Source organism: Rhinopithecus roxellana, chromosome 16, assembly GCF_007565055.1.
Source record: "Rhinopithecus roxellana isolate Shanxi Qingling chromosome 16, ASM756505v1, whole genome shotgun sequence".
In the NCBI taxonomy this organism is placed as follows: domain Eukaryota; kingdom Metazoa; phylum Chordata; class Mammalia; order Primates; family Cercopithecidae; genus Rhinopithecus; species Rhinopithecus roxellana.
In genome coordinates this window covers 14,208,871-14,228,273 of record NC_044564.1, presented here as the reverse complement: position 1 = coordinate 14,228,273, position 19,403 = coordinate 14,208,871, and the positions used below count along the sequence as shown (strand labels likewise).

Sequence of the window (19,403 nt, the reverse complement as noted above, 5' to 3'; positions counted from 1 at the left end):
TTATTAGTGCTCTCTGAACGCTAACACGTGATAAAATACATTTCATCGTGAACAAGATCTTGATCTTCTATCAAGCTTCTCTGGAAGGGGAGAAAGATATGAATCACTAATCCCATGAATCACTCATTCTATGGGAGCTCAGGGAGGAATCTGAGTCTTCAGAGACTACTACTGTTGGAGCCCTGGATTTTAAAAACAAACACATCGTACACAACTCCTTCATTCTTGCCATGCCTGTGTTCTTGGCACAGCTGGGCAGAACTAGCAGTTTTGCTGTAGCAGCCTTAGTGCCATCCAACTGCTAACACAAGCCACGCAGAAACCTACCCGTCACCGCACTAACACGTACGGGGTTGCAGAGAAAGGTGTGTGAGGAACCCAGATGTGAGCCTTTCACTGCTTTCCTCCATTGTTTTAAAAAAAACCTTTCCTTAGAATCCTGTAAGCCTATGCAAGAAAGCATCTAGCACTCTCAATGAAATAAACCCTCCATCCTTCACAGCCAGTAGCAGAGAAATGTGGTGAAGGGCGGCTGGGCTACCCCAAATGGACCTCCCTCCCCACTCTGCCCGTGGCCTTCTCAGGCACTGGAAGAAGGTCATGTCAGTCAACTTGGTCCATGTTGCTATGATGCTCTGCTCCTTGTTTGCTCCTGTCTCTACTTAGAGCTTCCCAAAAGCCAAGATTATATCTTATTCATCTCCGAATCCCCAGCCCAGTGTATAGAACTGAGCATTTGTAGGCCCTGAGTAAATGTTTACTGAATAAATAAGTGAATGGGGTTTACAGGCTCAGCCATTGTTCCTGTGTGCAATGTGATGGTTTTAAAATATGTCCACAGATTCTTTGACATGTCTTTCTTCAAAAGGGAGAGCCTTATCCCCTCCCCTTGAATGTCAGTCAAACTTCATGACTCATTGCAAATGAACAGAATGGGGTAGAAGTGACGCTATGTGTCTTCTGAGATTAGGTCATAAAAAGGATGGCTGCTGCCTAGCTCTCATTCTCCTATGTTGCTGGCTCTGGAGGAGCCAGAAGCCATGTCATGAGGATATTCAAGCAGCCTGTGGAGAGGCCTAGGTGGAGAGGAACCAAGATTTCCTGCCAATGGCCAGTACCAATCTGCCTGCCATGTGAGTGAGCCACCTTGCAAGTGGAACTCCTAACCTCAGCCAAACCTCAGGTGACTGCGGCCTTACAACAGGCTCTGAGTCAGAACCACCCAAACGAGCCACTCCTAGATTCCTAATCCACAGAAACTGTAAGAGATAATGCTCATGGCTGTTAAAGCACTGTTTTAGAGCAATCTGTTATGAAGCAATAGATAATTAATTAACATAGCAATCTTGGAGGATTTCAGTGTTTTATAAGGGGGTTGAAAGGATTTTCTTAATGACAAAAAGTTAGTTTATAGTTACGTTGTGCTTATAATAAAAATTTTGTAAAAAGGAGTCTTCTATAGAATACAACCATAAGATGAGTATTGATATGCAAATTTGAATATTCCATAGATCAAATTATGCTCCCTTAAATTTCACAACTATAGTCAATAAAATGTTGACATATGAAATAGAAAAATACTATAATATACTCCTTTTTTGAGATTTTTTTGCTTTTAAAACCTATTTATTGCTTTAAAAAACTATAGCTTTTAAAAACTATATATGATTTATTCATAGAAAAAGTCTAGAACAATATCCATCCTAATCTCAATAACTTTTTTCAAAATCTACATTATGTATATACTATTATTGCTCTATTTCCTAGCTTAAAAAAGAAAAACAAAACTTTTTTTAGGGCGGCAGCCATGTTGTATTTCCAGCCAACATCAAGCATAATGAGTGGCACATAGTAGGTGCGCAGTGTAAGTGCAATAAGGTGGGGTGCAGCGGCTCACATCTATAATCCCAGCACTTTCGAAGGCCAAGGTGAAAGGATCATTTAGGCTCAGGAGTTTGAGGCTGCAACGAGCTGTGATCACGCCACTGCACTCCAGCCTGGGTGACACAAGGAGAACCTGCCTCTAAAAAGAAACAAAGAGGGGAGTGGGGGAGGCAACTGATGTCTTTTAGATATAGATTCTGCCTACCGGACAGTAGTTCTATAATGGGATTCCAGGATAATGTAAGCCCAAAAAGCTCAATGATGTGAAAAGGTAGCAGTCAATTTTCACAGGAAATAGGCTACTAAGTATAGGAAATCATTTCTATGTTGTATTCTTAGGACATAGTAACCACTTCTCTTTGAAACTATTTTGAGTGATTTATTATAAATTTATAATGGCAGTTGTGAACACCTCTTGCTCTTTTTTTTTTTTTTTTTGGCATGAGAACAGAGTCTGTTGATTGCCCTGATGCTTAAAATAGTTTCTAAGTGTCCTCATAATAGCATGTCACCTGTAAACAGGTTTCAAGCCAATGCAAATTAACAAATGGTGAACAGATGGACTAAGAACTGACTTTTGTCAAGAGAGAGTTAGCAACAAACACTTTTTGGCTCCAGTCTTATGGGACCATTAGAAAGTCTTTTACTTCTCGCCAAACATCTTGCCTCAGTAGACAATCCACGCAGGGAAAATGACAAGTTACAAGGCCCGTTAGACTTTAGAGAGCTGAAAGTTGAGATTTGCAGAATCACCAAATCAACACATGAGAAACAACAGATAGAATAACAGCCCTTAAGAAGTGTTCTGCCAAATAGTAAAAACTCTGGCTTGCATCACTAAAAGCAGCTGTCCCTGTAGTGAGCTTCTTTTTGAAAAACATGGCCCCTGTGCGTGCAAGCAGCAGACACAAGCTACTTGTCGAGGCTGGCTGGTTACGTTCCTCCTATCCTGGAAGCAAGTGTGAACTGTGAAGAACGCCTGAAAATCACGGAAGTGGTGGCAGCTGGAGAAAGGATCCCCAGAGCAGTCACCCCTTGGGATCCCGCCGGCTCTTCACTGGCCTTTCTCCTCCTCATTTGTTAAGCCTCTGCCTCACGTTGGCTCCTCGGGGAAGCCTTCTTTGATCACCCTGTTTAAGCAGTATCCCCCACTCCCATACCTTCCCCCACTCTGTAGTCCCTTCCTAGCACGAAGCATAACTACAAATTACGGCATTAATTTATTAATTTGTCGAGGGGTGCTTTTGTGGTCTCCTCCCACCCCCGAAATGAAAAGCTTAACAAAGATGGGACAATGTCTGTCCCGCCCATGTTTATATCCCTAGGGCCTAGAAACACGCCTGACACATAGTAGGTACAATAAATATTTGCTAACCAAACAAAATGAGACCTTGAGCAAAGGTAAACAATCAAGTCGTATATGCAAACACTCCCTTGGACTGGAAAAGAATGCTGTTTGTAACTGAGGATGTAAACAGAGGAAGGTACACGAAGTGAGCAGGACAGGCGGGGGAATGCCTCTCAGGCGTCTGGCCCTCCCAGAGGAGTGTGCACACTGACAAAACAGGGACTGATGTGCCCACATTTCTCATTCCACATCATCAAGTGAGCCTTTGCACTCACCCACTAAGGCTTCTAATACAAAAGAACCCAACAGGTTGAATGAACCAAGTGGATGAATCAAGTGTGGCATATTCAAAGGAAGGCTACACTGCAACAGAAAAGGACAACTGGATGAATCTAACACATATGATGTTAAGTGAAAAAAAGCTCATACAAAAAAATGACACTGCATAATTCCACTTACATGAAGTTCAAGGACAGGCAATAATAACTGTTTTTTTTTTGTTGTTTTTTTTTTTTGAGACGGAGTCTTGCTCTGCTGCCCAGGCTGGAGTGCTGTGGCCGGATCTCAGCTCACTGCAAGCTCCGCCTCCCGGGTTCATGCCATTCTCCTGCCTCAGCCTCCCGAGTAGCTGGGACTACAGGTGACCGCCACCTCGCCCAGCTAATTTTTTGTATTTTTTAGTAGAGACGGGGTTTCACCATGTTAGCCAGGATGGTCTCGATCTCCTGACCTCGTGATCCGCCCGTCTCGGCCTCCCAAAGTGCTGGGATTACAGGCTTGAGCCACCGCGCCCAGCGAATATTAACTGTTTAAAGAAGTCAGAATGGTGTTAAACTTGGCAAGGAGGGCAGCACAGGTATAGACAGAGAACAATGAGGAGGAACCCTTATGGGATTCTGGAAGTGGTGGCTACATGGATGTACACAAGTGTGAAAAAATCATTAAACTGTATGCTCTGTGAATCTTACTGTATCCGTTATCCTTCCTAATGGGAAAAAGAAGAGCACATATATTACTATTTTTAAACATGAACAAATGAACCTAGCATTTATTCTAATCTCAGCTCTAGCAGGTTCTCTAGGTGGACTGCAGCTTAACCAAAGGTGCTCCTCAGCTGTCTCATTTATAATGTAAGGATAACTGTACTCATATTCTACCACCTTTGGGAATGTGATAAGGAAACAAATAATAAGCCGTGAGGTCTCTTAAAATCCTAGGTGGAAAAGTCACATACAAAATATGTAAAATAAACTGCATTATAGCTGTTTCACAAAGATCTATGCAAATTATGTTACCATCATGCTTGGTTTCTAATCCTAATAGATGCCCTTTTAAAAGAAAGAAAGAATTCAGGGCCAGGTGTGGTAGCTTATACCTGTAATCCCAGCACTTTGGGAGGCCAAGGCAGGTGGATCACCTGAGGTCAGGAGTTCGAAACCAGCCTAGCCAACATAGTGAAACCCCATCTCTACTAAAAATACAAAAATTAGCTGGGCATGGTGGTGTGCGTTTGTAATCCCAGCTACTTGGGAAGCTGAGACACGAGAATTGCTTGAACCTGACAGGGCAGGGGAGGGCAGAGGTTGCAGTGAGCCAAGATCATGCCACTGCACTCCAGCCTGGGTGAAAAAGCGAAACTCCGTCTCAAAAAAAGGAAGGGAGAGAGGGAGGAATTTTGAAGAATACAATAACTTTCCACTACCCCGAAACAAGTATAAAGTAAAAAAGTTCACCCAGTACTAAAGTAATTTTTCAAACCCATCACTCACTGAGGTGGTAGGACAAGAGTTGTGGGCTGAGCCTTTGGTCTACGTTTGGCAGATACTCCCATCTGATTAGCAGAGCGCTTCAATGACTGCTGATTCAAAAGCCCAGATGCTAGTCCTGCATGGTACTGCAACTGCAGAGAAAAACAAAACAAAAGGGAAAGAAAAATAGCATTTGGTAAAAGCAGGACAAATGGTATTAAACTAGCAATGCCTGATAATCTTATCCCTTAGAACATTTTAAGTAACTTCAAATACAACTGCTCACATTCTGCTTCAAGGAATTTATCCATAAACAGATAATCAGACAAACAGGAAATGAAACAAGAACAAGACTGTTCATCACAGCATTACCTCATGATGAAAAACTGGAAGCAGTCAAAATGTCCAACAAATGACTGTGAAATTGATTAAAATAGAGAAAGAACTTCACAATATCATTTGGTTGAATTAAAAGAAAAAAAGGTTCCATTGTAAACAGAGAGGCACTTAAAAAAAGTTCTCTAAAACGCTAACTGTACTTTTCAGTAGCAGAATTCGAGTGATTTTTACTTTCTTATTTTTCACTACTATTCATATGCTTTATGTAAATGGTTTTAAAGCCTATGTAATTTTTTAATAAGAAAATCCAGAGGTTTTCCTTAGAGACAAAGTTAGTTCTGGGAAGTCTTGCTACCATCATATCTTGCTTATAATAAAAACCACAGAATTTGTAGCCTACTGCAGCACACCATGACCACGACATGGCTTATCATACATAGATTCAAACATACTATGAGTCTGCATTCAGAACCACTGCGCTATCTCTTAAATGGTTAAATTACAAATATCAATCATAAGAACAAGCTCATGAATATATCTTACAACAACGTATACAAATGGATATAAGCTCATTAGAGAGAACAGAGTGGAGAAGCCAATTTCAAGTCCATGGACGTGCAACTGGAACAGTGTCATGGAGGTAAAGCAGCAGCATGCTTTAAATGTGTCTGGTGCCAGCATCCTTTGCTTGATCCCTGAACAAACTGCTGAGCTTCACGGTGACTCAGGATAGACAACTTTACTTCTCTGTGCTTCAATTTATTATTGGGAAAGATAAATGATACTGCCCAGTTCTAAACCAAACAAGACTTTGAATTACAATTTATGTAAAATATAATACACACATTTTAAGTGAACAGTTTAATGAGTTTTGACAAGTGTATATACCTGTATAACTACCATCCCAATCAAGATAAAGAAACTTTCCATCACTACAGAAAGCTCATTTGTGCCCTAATGCAGTCAATCCCCTTATACCTACCATCAGGAAATTCTGATTTAAAATATAACTCATCATTCTCACTCCTTGCTAAATGAAGCTTATAACCAATTTGACGTATGACAATAACTTTTAGCTTCCCTTTCTAATCCCATACTTTTGTATTTTAGATCATAAGAGTTGTCATCAATATCGCTATAATAAAATTATCCTTGAAAGGTATCCCAATTTTGAGCAGATGTAAATAAAAGATTCACATGTGAAAATGCCAAGCTAAGAACTTGGATAGAGACCATTTATAACATCCAATGTGTTTCTTCCTCTCTTCTCAAATTAAGCAAGGTCTTTCAAACATTTATTTAGAATTATCTAAACATACAAATAGTAATTCATTCTAAAGCTCTGAATCAATTTCTTCTCAAAACGCTCTTCCAAGGCACAGATTTTCTTTGCCGAGTCAGCTGCATTACAGCTCACAGTAATGAAACTGGCGACCACCATATAAAAGGGGTTGGTCCTTGGATGCAAAGGGCAATAACGTTCTGAAAAATAAATGGCCTCACCTAAAGCCACAGGGCCGCCTGTAAATAGAGAGCAAAGAAAACAAAACCAACTGAAATGATCTGCTGCTGGAAAGTGGCTATAAAAACGAGGATATCCAGTGATCTAGTATGACTGTGTTTGGAGCATCCATACTGCTTTTTAACAGGCTCTTGAGTTACTTGGTCGATTTGCTGTGGGAGCCTTACGGGTGCCCAACACAAGACAAACATACATCACATTCATAATAAAGATGGAGCTCTTTTCAGGGTGGAAAAGGGGCGGGGGGGGGGGTCATAATTTGACTCTAACAATTCATCTTAGACCAGTGAATTTTGCTCAAATTTGTTTTTTTCCTACAGATTTCTTAAGTGGGAAATCAATGGAGGCAAGGGACAGACAATGTTTCAAAATGTCAGCTACTTGGGTTTCGATCTTCCCTGCCAGAATTTGCAATGAGTGCAATATGCACGGGGCTTTACGGAATTACAGGGAAAGACAGCTTGGCAGGGGCCTCCTCCTGGCTCAAGGAATCGTCTCTCCTTTTGGCTCTCCTCCTTTGTATTTATTAGGGTCCATGCAAGCTCAGCCATTCCAGCCCTGCTGACTCTTTGAGTGGAAGAGTCCTGCTAACTATGCAGAGTCGCAGGGTGATTTTGCCCACCTGGCATCATTTTGATCATTTGCTCAAACAAACAAACAAAAAAACCCAAAACAGCAGAAATGTATGCTAACTACTGTCTGTCTTTTAAAGGGTTCCCTTGAAACCTCGGCCATCTTGGATGCTCTCAATGTACAGTGCACCTCTGATAGCACACATAGGTGGAAGGACTCTTCTTCCCCCAAAACAAAATCTGCCCTTGAGAGCTGACTCATAATGATTAAGCAGCACTTGTTAATCATATATATGTATCCCAGTTTCCAGGAACACGGCTCTGACTGTCAAGATCTATAGGGGCCCATTAAATATTTACTGAACCACCTTTATAATGGGAGAAAAGGTCAAAGTTAATAAAACTGACAGGCAGCTCCTGTCCAACTGGATTATACATTATTTAAGCACCAATACTCCATTCCATGGAACACAGTTTAGATCTGAAGAGGCTCTTGGAAAATTTTCACTCAGCCAATGGTTCTAAAACAGAAGAAGGGAGTTCAGAGTGAATCTACAAATTAACATTAGAAACATATAACTCCCCAAAATACTGCCATAAGTTCTCAATTACAGGTTCTGTAATATTTTCTATAAAAATATATTTCAATAAACATACTTATCTCCAAATGTCTGTAGCATGGAAACAACTCTATTTCAAAAAGCAACTTATAAAAGTTCTAATGTGGGGCCGGGCGCGGTGGCTCAAGCCTGTAATCCCAGCACTTTGGGAGGCCGAGACAGGCGGATCACGAGGTCAGGAGATCGAGACCATCCTGGCAAACACGGTGAAACCTCGTCTCTACTAAAAAATACAAAAAACTAGCCGGGCGAGGTGGCGGGCACCTGTAGTCCCAGCTACTCGGGAGGCTGAGGCAGGAGAATGGCGTAAACCCGGGAGGCGGAGCTTGCAGTGAGCTGAGATCCGGCCACTGCACTCCAGCCTGGGCGGCAGAGCGAGACTCCGTCTCAAAAAAAAAAAAAAAAAAAAAAAAAGTTCTAATGTGATTTTTCTGTTGAAGATCGTTTCTCCACTATCCAGCGGGAATAAAAATCAAAGAAGCAGAGAAATGATCTATTCTTTTAACTTCCATATCTTACAAGTGCGGGGAATGGGAGTGTTGACGTGGTGAGTTGGAAGGGAAGGTTCGTGACTTACTGTTAAGTTACCGCTTCACAGGAACAGCCATTTCCATGTTGCAGTGTTCTCTGAATTTTTTAGAGTATTTCTCTCAGTTACAATTTTGCTATCTATTAATTTCCACTTTCTATTTTCTATGAATGACCTAGGATTTTTCTATCAGTTCTCAACCTGAAGCCCTCTCTAACCAATTATATCTACTAATTACCTCTATACCTGAGAAAGTTTTAGCAATTAATAATGATCTGAGGAAAGACCAATTAAAATGAGGAAAACTTTGATTAACTGAATCATTTTAAAATAATGTTGTTTTAGTTATATTGAATACATAAGAGGCTCCAAGTTGTCAGGCAGGGTCCTGATGAAATGTAAGTGGGAGAGGAAGGGCCTCTGCAATCAGCAGCCTCTCTGGAAATGAGCTCCTGGGCTTTGCTTACTACCACACTGGGTGACCTTACATATCTCCTGTCCCTCTCTAGAAAATATGCATGACATTTTCTCTGAGGACCCACCAAACTCTAAAATTTGATTCCTTTGTATTTCTAAAGGTAGAAAGGTATTTGACATGAAGGAATATCCCTGCAATATTAATACAAGAGACTTAACAAATCTTTTTCTGTTGGATAGCCAAGGTCTTTATAGAATCCTCTTTTGAAGAGTCCAAACTATTGGGAGTCAAAATTCAATTAGCTTTAAAATACACTCAAATTACAAATAGCATATACTGGAAGGAAATTATATAAAAGGCAATGATAAACAGGATTCAAACGCAAAGTTTCTGACTTAAATCTTGGGTTCAGGAAATGAGACGAGCAATTACCCCTCCCCCATTCATTCTCCACTTGCTTGATGTCTTCTGCAGTGTTCTGAATGCTCCTACCCACCCCAAAATATTCATAGGTAAATGTTTTGCACTGGACCAAAGTTTGAAAAGAGAATAGAAGGAAATTCATCAAACTGATCATGTTCAATATACTAATTAAGCCAGTGGCATTCAATTAGGCCCAGTACTTAAAAGCTGAAGTGCATGCTGGAACCTCCCTGGGGTCCATGCTACAGCATCCCATCGTATGCAGCATTGCTCTACCCTTGCCATCTGGCCCGAATCCCACTTTAAGAGAACCTGACATTTGACAGTCTCACAACGTATAAGCCAGATCAATCAAGATTTGATTCTTCTCACTATGAAAATCACTATTTCTTTCTCAAGATTCACCAAAGGCTTTTTCAAGGGTGAAGGGGAAAGAAAGAGCTCTCCTGCCCATAAGTTGTGATTCACTTTATTTTTTTAAATAACTTCGCATATAATTACATATAAGGGCAAAGAATGGCACAGACCTAAGTTATAATAAATTCTGTCTGGCTTAGACCAGAGGACCCACAGGAGGGCAGAAGAGATCAAGGGGGTAGGGAGCCCCACCATCTCCTCTGCCAGTCACTCTAGGCCAATTTCCTTCTCCAAGCACAAAGCTCCTGTCTGTACTGGGAAATACGCCCAGAAAAGGCAGCCTTGTGTTATTCCTGGGTCTGGGAGTGAAGCTGCCACCCAGGGAGTCTTATCTCTAGGGCACAGACCTTGTTACTGATGACTCTATTCTGTACAATGTCCAGGATAGTGCATTGAATACAGGTGATGCTAATGAATTTGTCAACTAACAAGTAGACTGGCAGATTCGTGGGAATGCTGGTTTGGCTTGGCACTGCAACCAATCTAGAACGGACTGCCTCCATCTGACAGTCCTCTTATGGCTGGCCTCTTATGAAAGCAAATACACTGCTTTCTAGGTGCCTACTGTCATGACAGAACCATAAAAGAAACCTTTTTTCCTCTTATTCCAATTGCCCAAAAGTGGGTATGTTCACAGGCTTGAGTTCAGAAAAAGGGGTCCATAGGGACTGCCCCTGGACGACTTCAAATCACAGAATTTAACAATAGAGAAAAACCATAGTAGATGCCAATCTTCCCCCTACCCACAACCCCATTTCACATGAGAGGAGAAGCCAGCCTTAAAGAGGTCACTGACCCCAGGTCACATCATTCGCAGGAGGACGGTGGGCCATACAGGGTTTGTCTTAATAACTCTGTCCCGCGGGGACCGGTGTGCTGCATCTTTCTAACTGGAGGTACTGACGTTTATCTCCCCTTCAGCAACAGAACACAGCGATCCCTCCTGGACGGGAGCTGGCCCATGCCAAGGAGGCAGCCACGTTCCTGTCACCGGCCTCTCCTGGCTCCTGCTTGTCATGATAGAACTCTTCACTCTGCTCTCCTGCAGGCGCTGAGATGTTGCATGCTTTTCCCTCCCACTGACTCCAGTCATGTGTTAGGTGGTGAGTTTGAAGAAGTTTTAAACTCTATTGTCTTCAAGTTTTAATATTCAGGGTTAAATACTTTAGAGAAAAGAAATCAAGAAACCACAGTTTCATCAGAAAATCTAAATTCCAGATGCACAGTGGCACGTTGAACCTTCCTAGCAGTTTTGATATGGCTCTGTCATAGAGCAGTCGTGCTTCTGTCTAACGGGTTTCTAGGAGATTCCACATGTATACTCTGTTTCTACTGAAGAATTCTCTTTGCGAATATGTTATATATAATGATAGCAAGAAAGGACACTAGTGCCACTTCCCCTGTAGATCACTGACCAAAACAGCCAGAGCTGGCTGACATAAGTGCACTGAAAATCCTTCCAATGTACAACAGAACACACCAAAGCCCACAGCCACAACCTGAGGACACATGACACCTGGAACAATCCATACCACATACACCTGGATCAAGTCACACCCCATACAGCTGGGATGTGTGTTGCAGCACTGGGAGGTAGGGTGCTAATCTGAGAGTCTCACACAGTCATGTTTCCCCAGACCATCAAGCTTTCAACTAGAACTAAGAACTGTGCAAAATCAGGAAACTTTGTCACCACTGTGAGTTGCAAGGACCTTTACCCCTCATTACTGAAATATGTTTTGTTTCCAGCTAATGAGAAAGAATCATGTATTACAATAGAGCTCTGGTTCTTCTTTTGAACGTAACTCTAAGCAAAAAAGAGGCAAGCTCGTCTGGTATTATCTGTGCCAAGGAAAACAGCTACAGAAAAATACCATAAATCTAATTGTTTTGCTTGGGTTTTAATCTAAATATCAGATAATGATATTAGCTTCTTTCCTCCTTTTATCTCCTAATGCTTCTTTCAAATAGCCAATAGTTTAGAAAAAACACCTTAGACTTGAGTTTTTATGGGTAAATAATCTTTTTACTTGGTCAAAACAGCATCAGTAAACCATAAGAAGGAAGCCTTCAATTTACTTGCCTATTTGTTCTCTCCTGGAAGCTCGGTTTCAGCTCCTTCAATTACTAGGAAAGCAGGACAGCAAATCAGAGCTGCGCTTCCTGCTCCACTGTGGCATTATTTACATGCTAAATGCCATTTGAGTTTCTTTCTTCCCTACATATTAGTGCTCAAATGTCCAAACTTCAAAAGTTATCCAAGAAGTAAACAGAGACGATGGATAGCAGCCCTTTTCTCTCTTAAATATCTGTAATGGTTAAGGTTGTTTAGATGGTTCTACTGCAACTCCCCAGAATTTCCACCTTTATTAATAGGCCTTTCTCCACAACTGCTCCTGTTTACACTACAGCTGTATGCATGTTACCATCCTTCAAAGATGCCAGTCCGACAGAAGGAGAATGACTCACATATCTGAATGAATTCACTAACAAAGCAAACTAAAATGTGGCTAACAATGGAAGAAACAACCATCATAGGGATTATCTGTAAAGGGAAAGAGAAAGACAACTGAAGAAAGGGAAAAAATGGGAAGATGAGCAGCTAAGAAAAGACAGACAGGCCAGGCGCAGTGGCTCAAGCCTGTAATCCCAGCACTTTGGGAGGCCGAGACAGGCGGATCACGAGGTCAGGAGATCGAGACCATCCTGGCTAACCCGGTGAAACCCCGTCTCTACTAAAAAAATACAAAAAAACTAGCCGGGCGAGGTGGCGGGCGCCTGTAGTCCCAGCTACTGGGGAGGCTGAGGCAGGAGAATGGCATAAACCCGGGAGGCGGAGCTTGCAGTGAGCCAAGATCCGGCCACTGCACTCCAGCCTGGGCGACAGAGCGAGACTCCGTATCCAAAAAAAACAAAAAAGACAGACAAGGGTATATAAAAATTGGTGTTTTCCTGTCTCCCAGGAGCCCCCTCTCACTTCACACCAGGTGCTCACCCCATCTGCCTTGCATGGTCTCAGAGACCAATGGACAGGGTCATAAAGATCACGTTGGAGAGTCACCTGGTGTCAGGGGTTGAATGTTTTTGTCTCCCCAAAATTCTTCTGTTTCAATACACATTGGCCTAATTCCCAATGTGATGGTATTTGAAGCTAGACCCTTTGGGAGATAATCAGGTTTAAATAAGGCCCTGAGGGTGATGCCCCCATGGTGGGATTAATGCCCTTAAAGAAGAGGAAGAGATCAGATTTCTCTCTCTCCACCATAAGAGGATATAGCAAGAAGGTGGCCATCTGCAAATCAGGAAGAAAGCCCTCACCAGACACCAAATCTGCCAGCACCTTGACCTTGGACTTTCCAGCCTCTGAACCGGGAGAAGTAAATGCTTGTTGTTTACCCCAGTCTATGGTATTTTATTACGCAGCCTAAACTAAGACACATGGCCACTTAAGAAGATGCAGGCCAAAAATATAAATAGGATCAACGCAAAATTTGACAACAGTAATGAGAGCATCATCACAGATGATTGACAGGCTGTGACAACGAATGAGAATATGCCTCTCAAGAGGGACAACATGGTGGGCTATCTTGTTTGCCCATGTTTCTATTGGAGGAAGAAGGCCATGTCAGATGCACCATCATGTTCTTGTCACCAGCTAAGGGTGAACCACCCCAGAATCCTTATCCATTTGCATATTATACTTCTGGACTCAAGAAAAACAGATTGTGCATCTGATCTTTCAGTTATTAACCAAAGACAGAAGTCACAGGGAAGAAAGACACATCTCAGGATTATCTTTATATTTCTACCAGAAATGTAGGACATTAGTTTTTAAACACGTACTTAAGGCCTGAATCAAAAGTCTACAAAGTAAGGCTAGAATTATGTCTGAGGTCCTAACACTGAAATTCTGTATTTAAATGTTACTCTGAGCAGTCTGCGCTTGACTTCCTAGTACGAAAATCAACATCAGTGAAATTTAAATATGGAATGCAAACATTTTACTAGTCACCAAAAGTCTCCAATTAAGGCAGCTAGTGAGGGGGGGGGCTGGTGTATTACTCCATTTTCACACTGCTATAAAGATACTTCCAGAGACTGGGTAATTTATAAAGGAAAGAGGTTTAATTGACTCACAGTGCCACATGACTGGAGAGGCCTCAGGAAACTTATAATCATGGCAGAAGGCATAAGGGAAAGTAAGGACCTTCTTCACATGGCGGCAGGAGAAAGAAGCAAGCGAAGGAGGAACTTGCCAAACAATAAACCATCAGATCTCATGAGCACTCACCATCATGAGAACAGCATGGGGAAAACCGCCCCATGATCCAGTTGCCTCTCACCAGGTTCCTCCCTCAACACCTGGGGATTGCAATTAGAGATGAGATTTGGGTGGGGACACAGAGCCAAACCATATCAGTTGGGAAAGGGCTCCTTGAGGTGTCTTATGCCTAGTACAAGTTGAAATCAAATGCAATGCTACAGCCCTAACAGGCACTTAAGCATTTACTGACATACAATACTTTATTGGTTTTTCTTCCCAAACATTCACAGGTGAGGCATGGGGGAAGAACTAAATATTCCCACATAAGAAATATGCCCCTGAATATTTCTCTTTCCCCCGCCCCAAAAGAAAACAGACGTTTTTCAACGAAACAACGAGTACAGTGAGAACCACCAATGGACATTTCAAGTTCTAAACACTGAATTCTAAGCATTAGTCACTCATTGCCAACGTATCTAGTCAATAAACTAATAAACCTGATTTTTTGAAAATTGCCAATCTGATATTTTATAAACTTCTTCTTTTATGGGTAGTGTGAAGAAGGGATGGCTTCTCAGAAGAGAAAAATGAGTTTCTGTGCACCTCCCAGTTCATTTAGATTTAGTTGGAGAGTTTATTTAGCTGTTCTTTATTCCAGTATCATGAAATGCCTGTTTCTGCTTTAAGCACCATTTTCATTATGGTCAGATGCAGTCCCATTCGCCTCCTCGGCTTTCCTCCATAAACCAATAGTCTGCTGGGAGACACCTGGCTACAAATCAGGGATTTGATCAGCCATCCCCCTACTCCCTGCTGACTGGGGATATACAGTCAGAAGAGGCAAGGAAGAAGGACAGGCAGTGAAGAGAAAACTCAGATGGAAGGAGACAGGCAAATAGGGAGCCATATAATCACTGACTGGAAAAATATATGACAATGATGTCAGAAAAACAAAAAAGTATAGGAGGGGAAGTGAGACAGCTGCTTAGTTAGGAGGCATGCAAGAAGAGAAATCAGGAAACAGGAGAGAGCTCTTAAGAAGGAACTTTTTAAAATTGATCATTTTAACAACTGCATTGTCTTTTTAGGAACAGGAAGAACAAGGTGTGGCGGCTCAGGACTATGAGGAGGCAACGGGTCCAAGGAGGCACCTGCTTTCCTTTGTACTTGGCCATGAAGCAGCAAAGGCTGACACTCTGGAGGCAGTGTGGCCCAATGCACAGAAGATGCAGCCTTGCAGTGAGATAGCCCTGAGTTCAAACCCCAGTCCAACATGAGTGATTCTGGGTGTTTTCCCTCCCTTCTGAGCCACTTGCTTTATCAGCTCAATAAGAAAAGGCAACGTTCAATCTCGTAAGGAGAGAGCTGTTTTTGCGTTTATTGGGAACACCCCCTAAGGCAGGCTTTAAAAGTGCCTTTTCCCTATCTCACAACAAACCCATGGAGGGCAGTATTGTCAGCCTCCTTTTACAGATGAAGAATGGTTGTTGTTGGAATTAGGCGGTATAATATGTGCAAAAGTCTTAAGCATACTGCCCAGCACACTGCAAATAGGCAAAGAAAGAGCTGTTCTTGTGATTTTCACAAGTGACCATACCTAGAAATTCGCTTCCTCCAATAACACCAGGAATGACTGAATTTTCACAAAATTGATTAGAATGATCACCTTTTAAATCAAATCCTGTCACCCTAAGCATGTCAGATAATAAATTGATAAATGTAATGAGAAAAAAGGAAAAATGTACCCACTAGGTCATTCTAAATGAGCAGCTATATTGAGAAGGAAACCCAACTCAGAATTCTTCTCATACAACTGAGGAAGACAATCTATTACAAGATGATGCCTCTTGGTCAAATCCTAAGGACAATTGTATAAGGCCTGCAGAAACAAGGTGAGCACTCTAATTGAAAGGCAATCCTGAGGATTAGTTGGGCAGCTCCTTCTAATATACTGTAGAGATTGTTCTTTTTAATCTACACACAACCTAAATGCCCAGAAAGTTGGCTCAAGCTTGACGCATGAAACGATCAGGTTAAGGAGTGCTTCTTATGCATCTATCTAAGAATTCGGTACTAGAAGATCAAAGTTTCTCTCCAGACTCCCACAGCACTCTTTGTAGGACTGCTAAAGGATTTCTGTCGGTCTGTTCAAGTTCTGATCGTGATTATCTGCACACAGGAAGTATAGGAAAAGGTAACGCAGGTGGAAGCCTGTGTGTCAGGATTTTCCCATATAAATACAGGATAATGGTTTTTCCCCTTGGAAGGAAAAAAAAAAGGCAAAGTCATACATATTAACAATGGGCATGTTTTTGGTTTAAAACAAACAGATTAGAGTGAATTTTTTTTTTTTTTTAGACGGAGTTTCGCTCTAGTTTCCCAGGCTGGAGTGTAATGGCGCTATCTCGTCTCACCACAACCTCCGCCTCCTGGGTTTTCAAGTGATTCTCCTGCCTCAGTCTCGCGAGTTGCTGGGATTACAGGCATGCGCCACCATGCCCGGCTAATTTTGTATTTTTAGTAGAGACAGGGTTTCTCCTTGTTAGTAAGGCTGGTCTCGAACTCCCAACCTCAGGTGATCTACCTGCCTTGACCTCTCAAAGCGTTGGGATTACAGGTGTGAGCCACCGCGCCTGGCCCAGAGTGAATTTTCTACTGATCAACGAGACCTAGGCAGAGAAAGAGTTCTACTACTCTTAATCTAATTAAGAATGTGGGTTCATGGTCAACCATCTGGATATACGGCAGAGGCCCTCTCCTGAACCAACTCTATGATCTTGGGAGAGTTCTTCAATTTTCTGAAGACTTTGCTCTCTTCTACTGTTGGGGATAACACTGCTACTCAATACTATTGGATTACTCTAGAAACAATCTCAGGTTTCACTGAGCAAAATTACACCCTGGTTCTTGGAGTTAGTGAGGGTTAAGAACATGAAAAGGGCCAAGCCAAGTGGCTGGCACAAAGCACACATTCAATAAACATTATTATGATTAGTGTTAATAGGCTGAGATTGTTGAGTCATTAACACTTAAGCTAAGTCTTAGGAGTGACTGTGCCAATAACTGGAAGAACTTGCGTCTGATGAAAAAAGCCTTAGGAAAGATAGACAAGTCAAAAACAAGTCTGTTGCTGGTGGATTTGGGGAAGGGGAGTGCACAGGGATGGCTGAGCCACAAGAGAGTTGAGCCCAATACGAGAAGGGCTGCTCCAATGTGCATGTTCCCGACTCTAACTCCAATGATGCTCAGCAGCCTTACTCAAACTTTCCAAAATCTGCTGTGAAGAACAAGCCGAGCAACCAAAGTGAGGAGCAGCAGCAGCCAGCTGGGAATGTCCAAGAAGGAATATTCACACGTCCATCACCAACCATGTCCATCCAGAGGAAGAGCCCAGATAGGGAAAGTAGCCTGCTTTGGGACCAGGAGTGAGAAAATAAGAACAGGCAACTTGTGCGACATCTCATGTGTCCTCTTGGTCCCCAATACCCAATAAATAGGCTGCCTTTCCCTTTAAGTACCTGGCATGCAGACAGTGGTGAAGAACTGAAATTGCTCAAGCCAGACCAGAAGGCTTTCTGAAACACCTTTCCCAGGGCTGACCAATGTACATGATAGTGTGGGGGTTTCTGTGTAACTACCTTTACTCTTTTCCCAAAGTGTATGCCACAAGAGTGTCAGAACTGTCTCTAAAACCCCATTTTAGAAGCCTCCCTGCCTAGCAGAAGGGTCTACGTGAGCATTCAATAAAAATGTGCTGAGAATGGGATGGCCTGATGGATGCAGAGCACAGTGCTGGACATGAATGGACATACAAAGAAAAGCTCTGCTTTTAGAAGGTCAAGATCCGCCTAGAAGGTAAGCCCTGTAGGAGTAGGTACCTCCCCTAGTCCTCACAGCTTCATCCCCAGTGTCCAGAACAGTGCCTGGCCTATCATTTAAAAAAAATAACATCAGCTAATGTGTATACAGGACTCACTATGAACCAGGTGCTATTCTAATTCATTTAATTAATCTGTACAACCACCCTGTGAGGCAGGTACTATTAGTATCATCACTGTTTCACAAATGAGAAAAATGAGGCACAGACGTTAAGCGGCAGGGTCAGGACTGGTATCTGGAGAGCCTGGCTCTGGGGCCCCTGCTATGTAACCACTACACTCAACTGCCTCTCCAGGACTTAGCATGCTCTCAGTAAGTATTTTTAAAATAAATGAGTAAATGAATACATTAGCTGGCAGGAGATAGCCAGAGGGGATGTAAGTAAACTTCAAAGTATGGTAGAAATTTGAATTCTGAATCAACGGAGTGAGGATGATGGGGATTTAATGACTCCTCTTATTATCCAGTTGGGTCTGCAGGTTACCACGAGCACAGTTGTGCTCTGGTTGCCCAGTTAGTAAGGGTCTGCTCTGTGGGAAAGAAGATACCACAGGAGCTGTATCCACAACCAGGCCTCTTAAGAGACCGGAATGCAGCCCACTGCAGCCCAACTGCTCCAGTAGCTTCCGGCCATTTGTCCTACTCAGCTTCTGGGATTCGGATTCTTCTGGGCTGCTTCTTCCAACTCCACCACAATCAACGTCTCCTGACTCGCCTCTGCTCTCTCCTGGGACTCTGCCTGCTGCCACCTGAGCAGGCACACTCGTGTGCACACACTTTTTCACCCACTCACTGCCTTCTGATGTTTCACACCCAGAACAGAGGATGGGCCAAGAATCTGCCAGTACACAGCCATAATTCCCTTGCACAGTATAAAATGTATAAAAAGTTCTGAACATCTAAACCCTTCTCATCGACGTAGGTGCCAAAACTCATGTGGCAGCAACACCTGCCATGAACTGATGTGAGTCTATTGAAATCTTCATTTATCTCACTTAGTGTGAACACTCATACATTTTGCTGCACAGAATTTGATACAGTGCACTGCCCCAGACCCCGCTGGAGAAATTAATGGTATAAGAGCCATGCTACCATTCTATAATATAAAATGTTATAAAATCCAAAACACACTCAGATACCCAAAGCTTTGATAAGGAGCTGTGAACCTGTGCCAGGCCATGGAGTGTGAGTGTGCTGGGCACAGCACCCATGCTGGCTGGGACCTCACCAACTGCTGGCAGCCACTGGCCTACGTGCCCGTCTCTGATCTGAGCAACCACAGCCATCGTAGAGTCACAGGGCACACACACAGCAGGACAACCAGTGTGCTCAGGCCCCACCTCCTCCTTCCACCTGCCTCACCAGCATTCCACCACTCTGGCTGGCTTCTTTTCTGTTTCTGTTTTGAGACTTCTTGCACTAGCTGTCGCCTCTACCCGA

The 19,403-nt window shown here is 42.6% G+C and overlaps 1 protein-coding gene across 4 annotated transcripts in view; it reads right to left on the bottom strand.

Moving 5' to 3' along the window:
- Nucleotides 1-19,403, bottom strand: part of MED27 (mediator complex subunit 27) — a 216,944-nt gene that overhangs the window by 145,003 nt on the left and 52,538 nt on the right. For all 4 annotated transcript variants that reach the window (XM_030919938.1, XM_010372838.1, XM_030919939.1 and 1 more), the window contains exon 3: nt 5,002-5,132. In XM_030919938.1, coding sequence (XP_030775798.1) covers nt 5,002-5,132 — 131 coding nt within the window. The remainder of the gene's footprint in view (nt 1-5,001; nt 5,133-19,403) is intronic.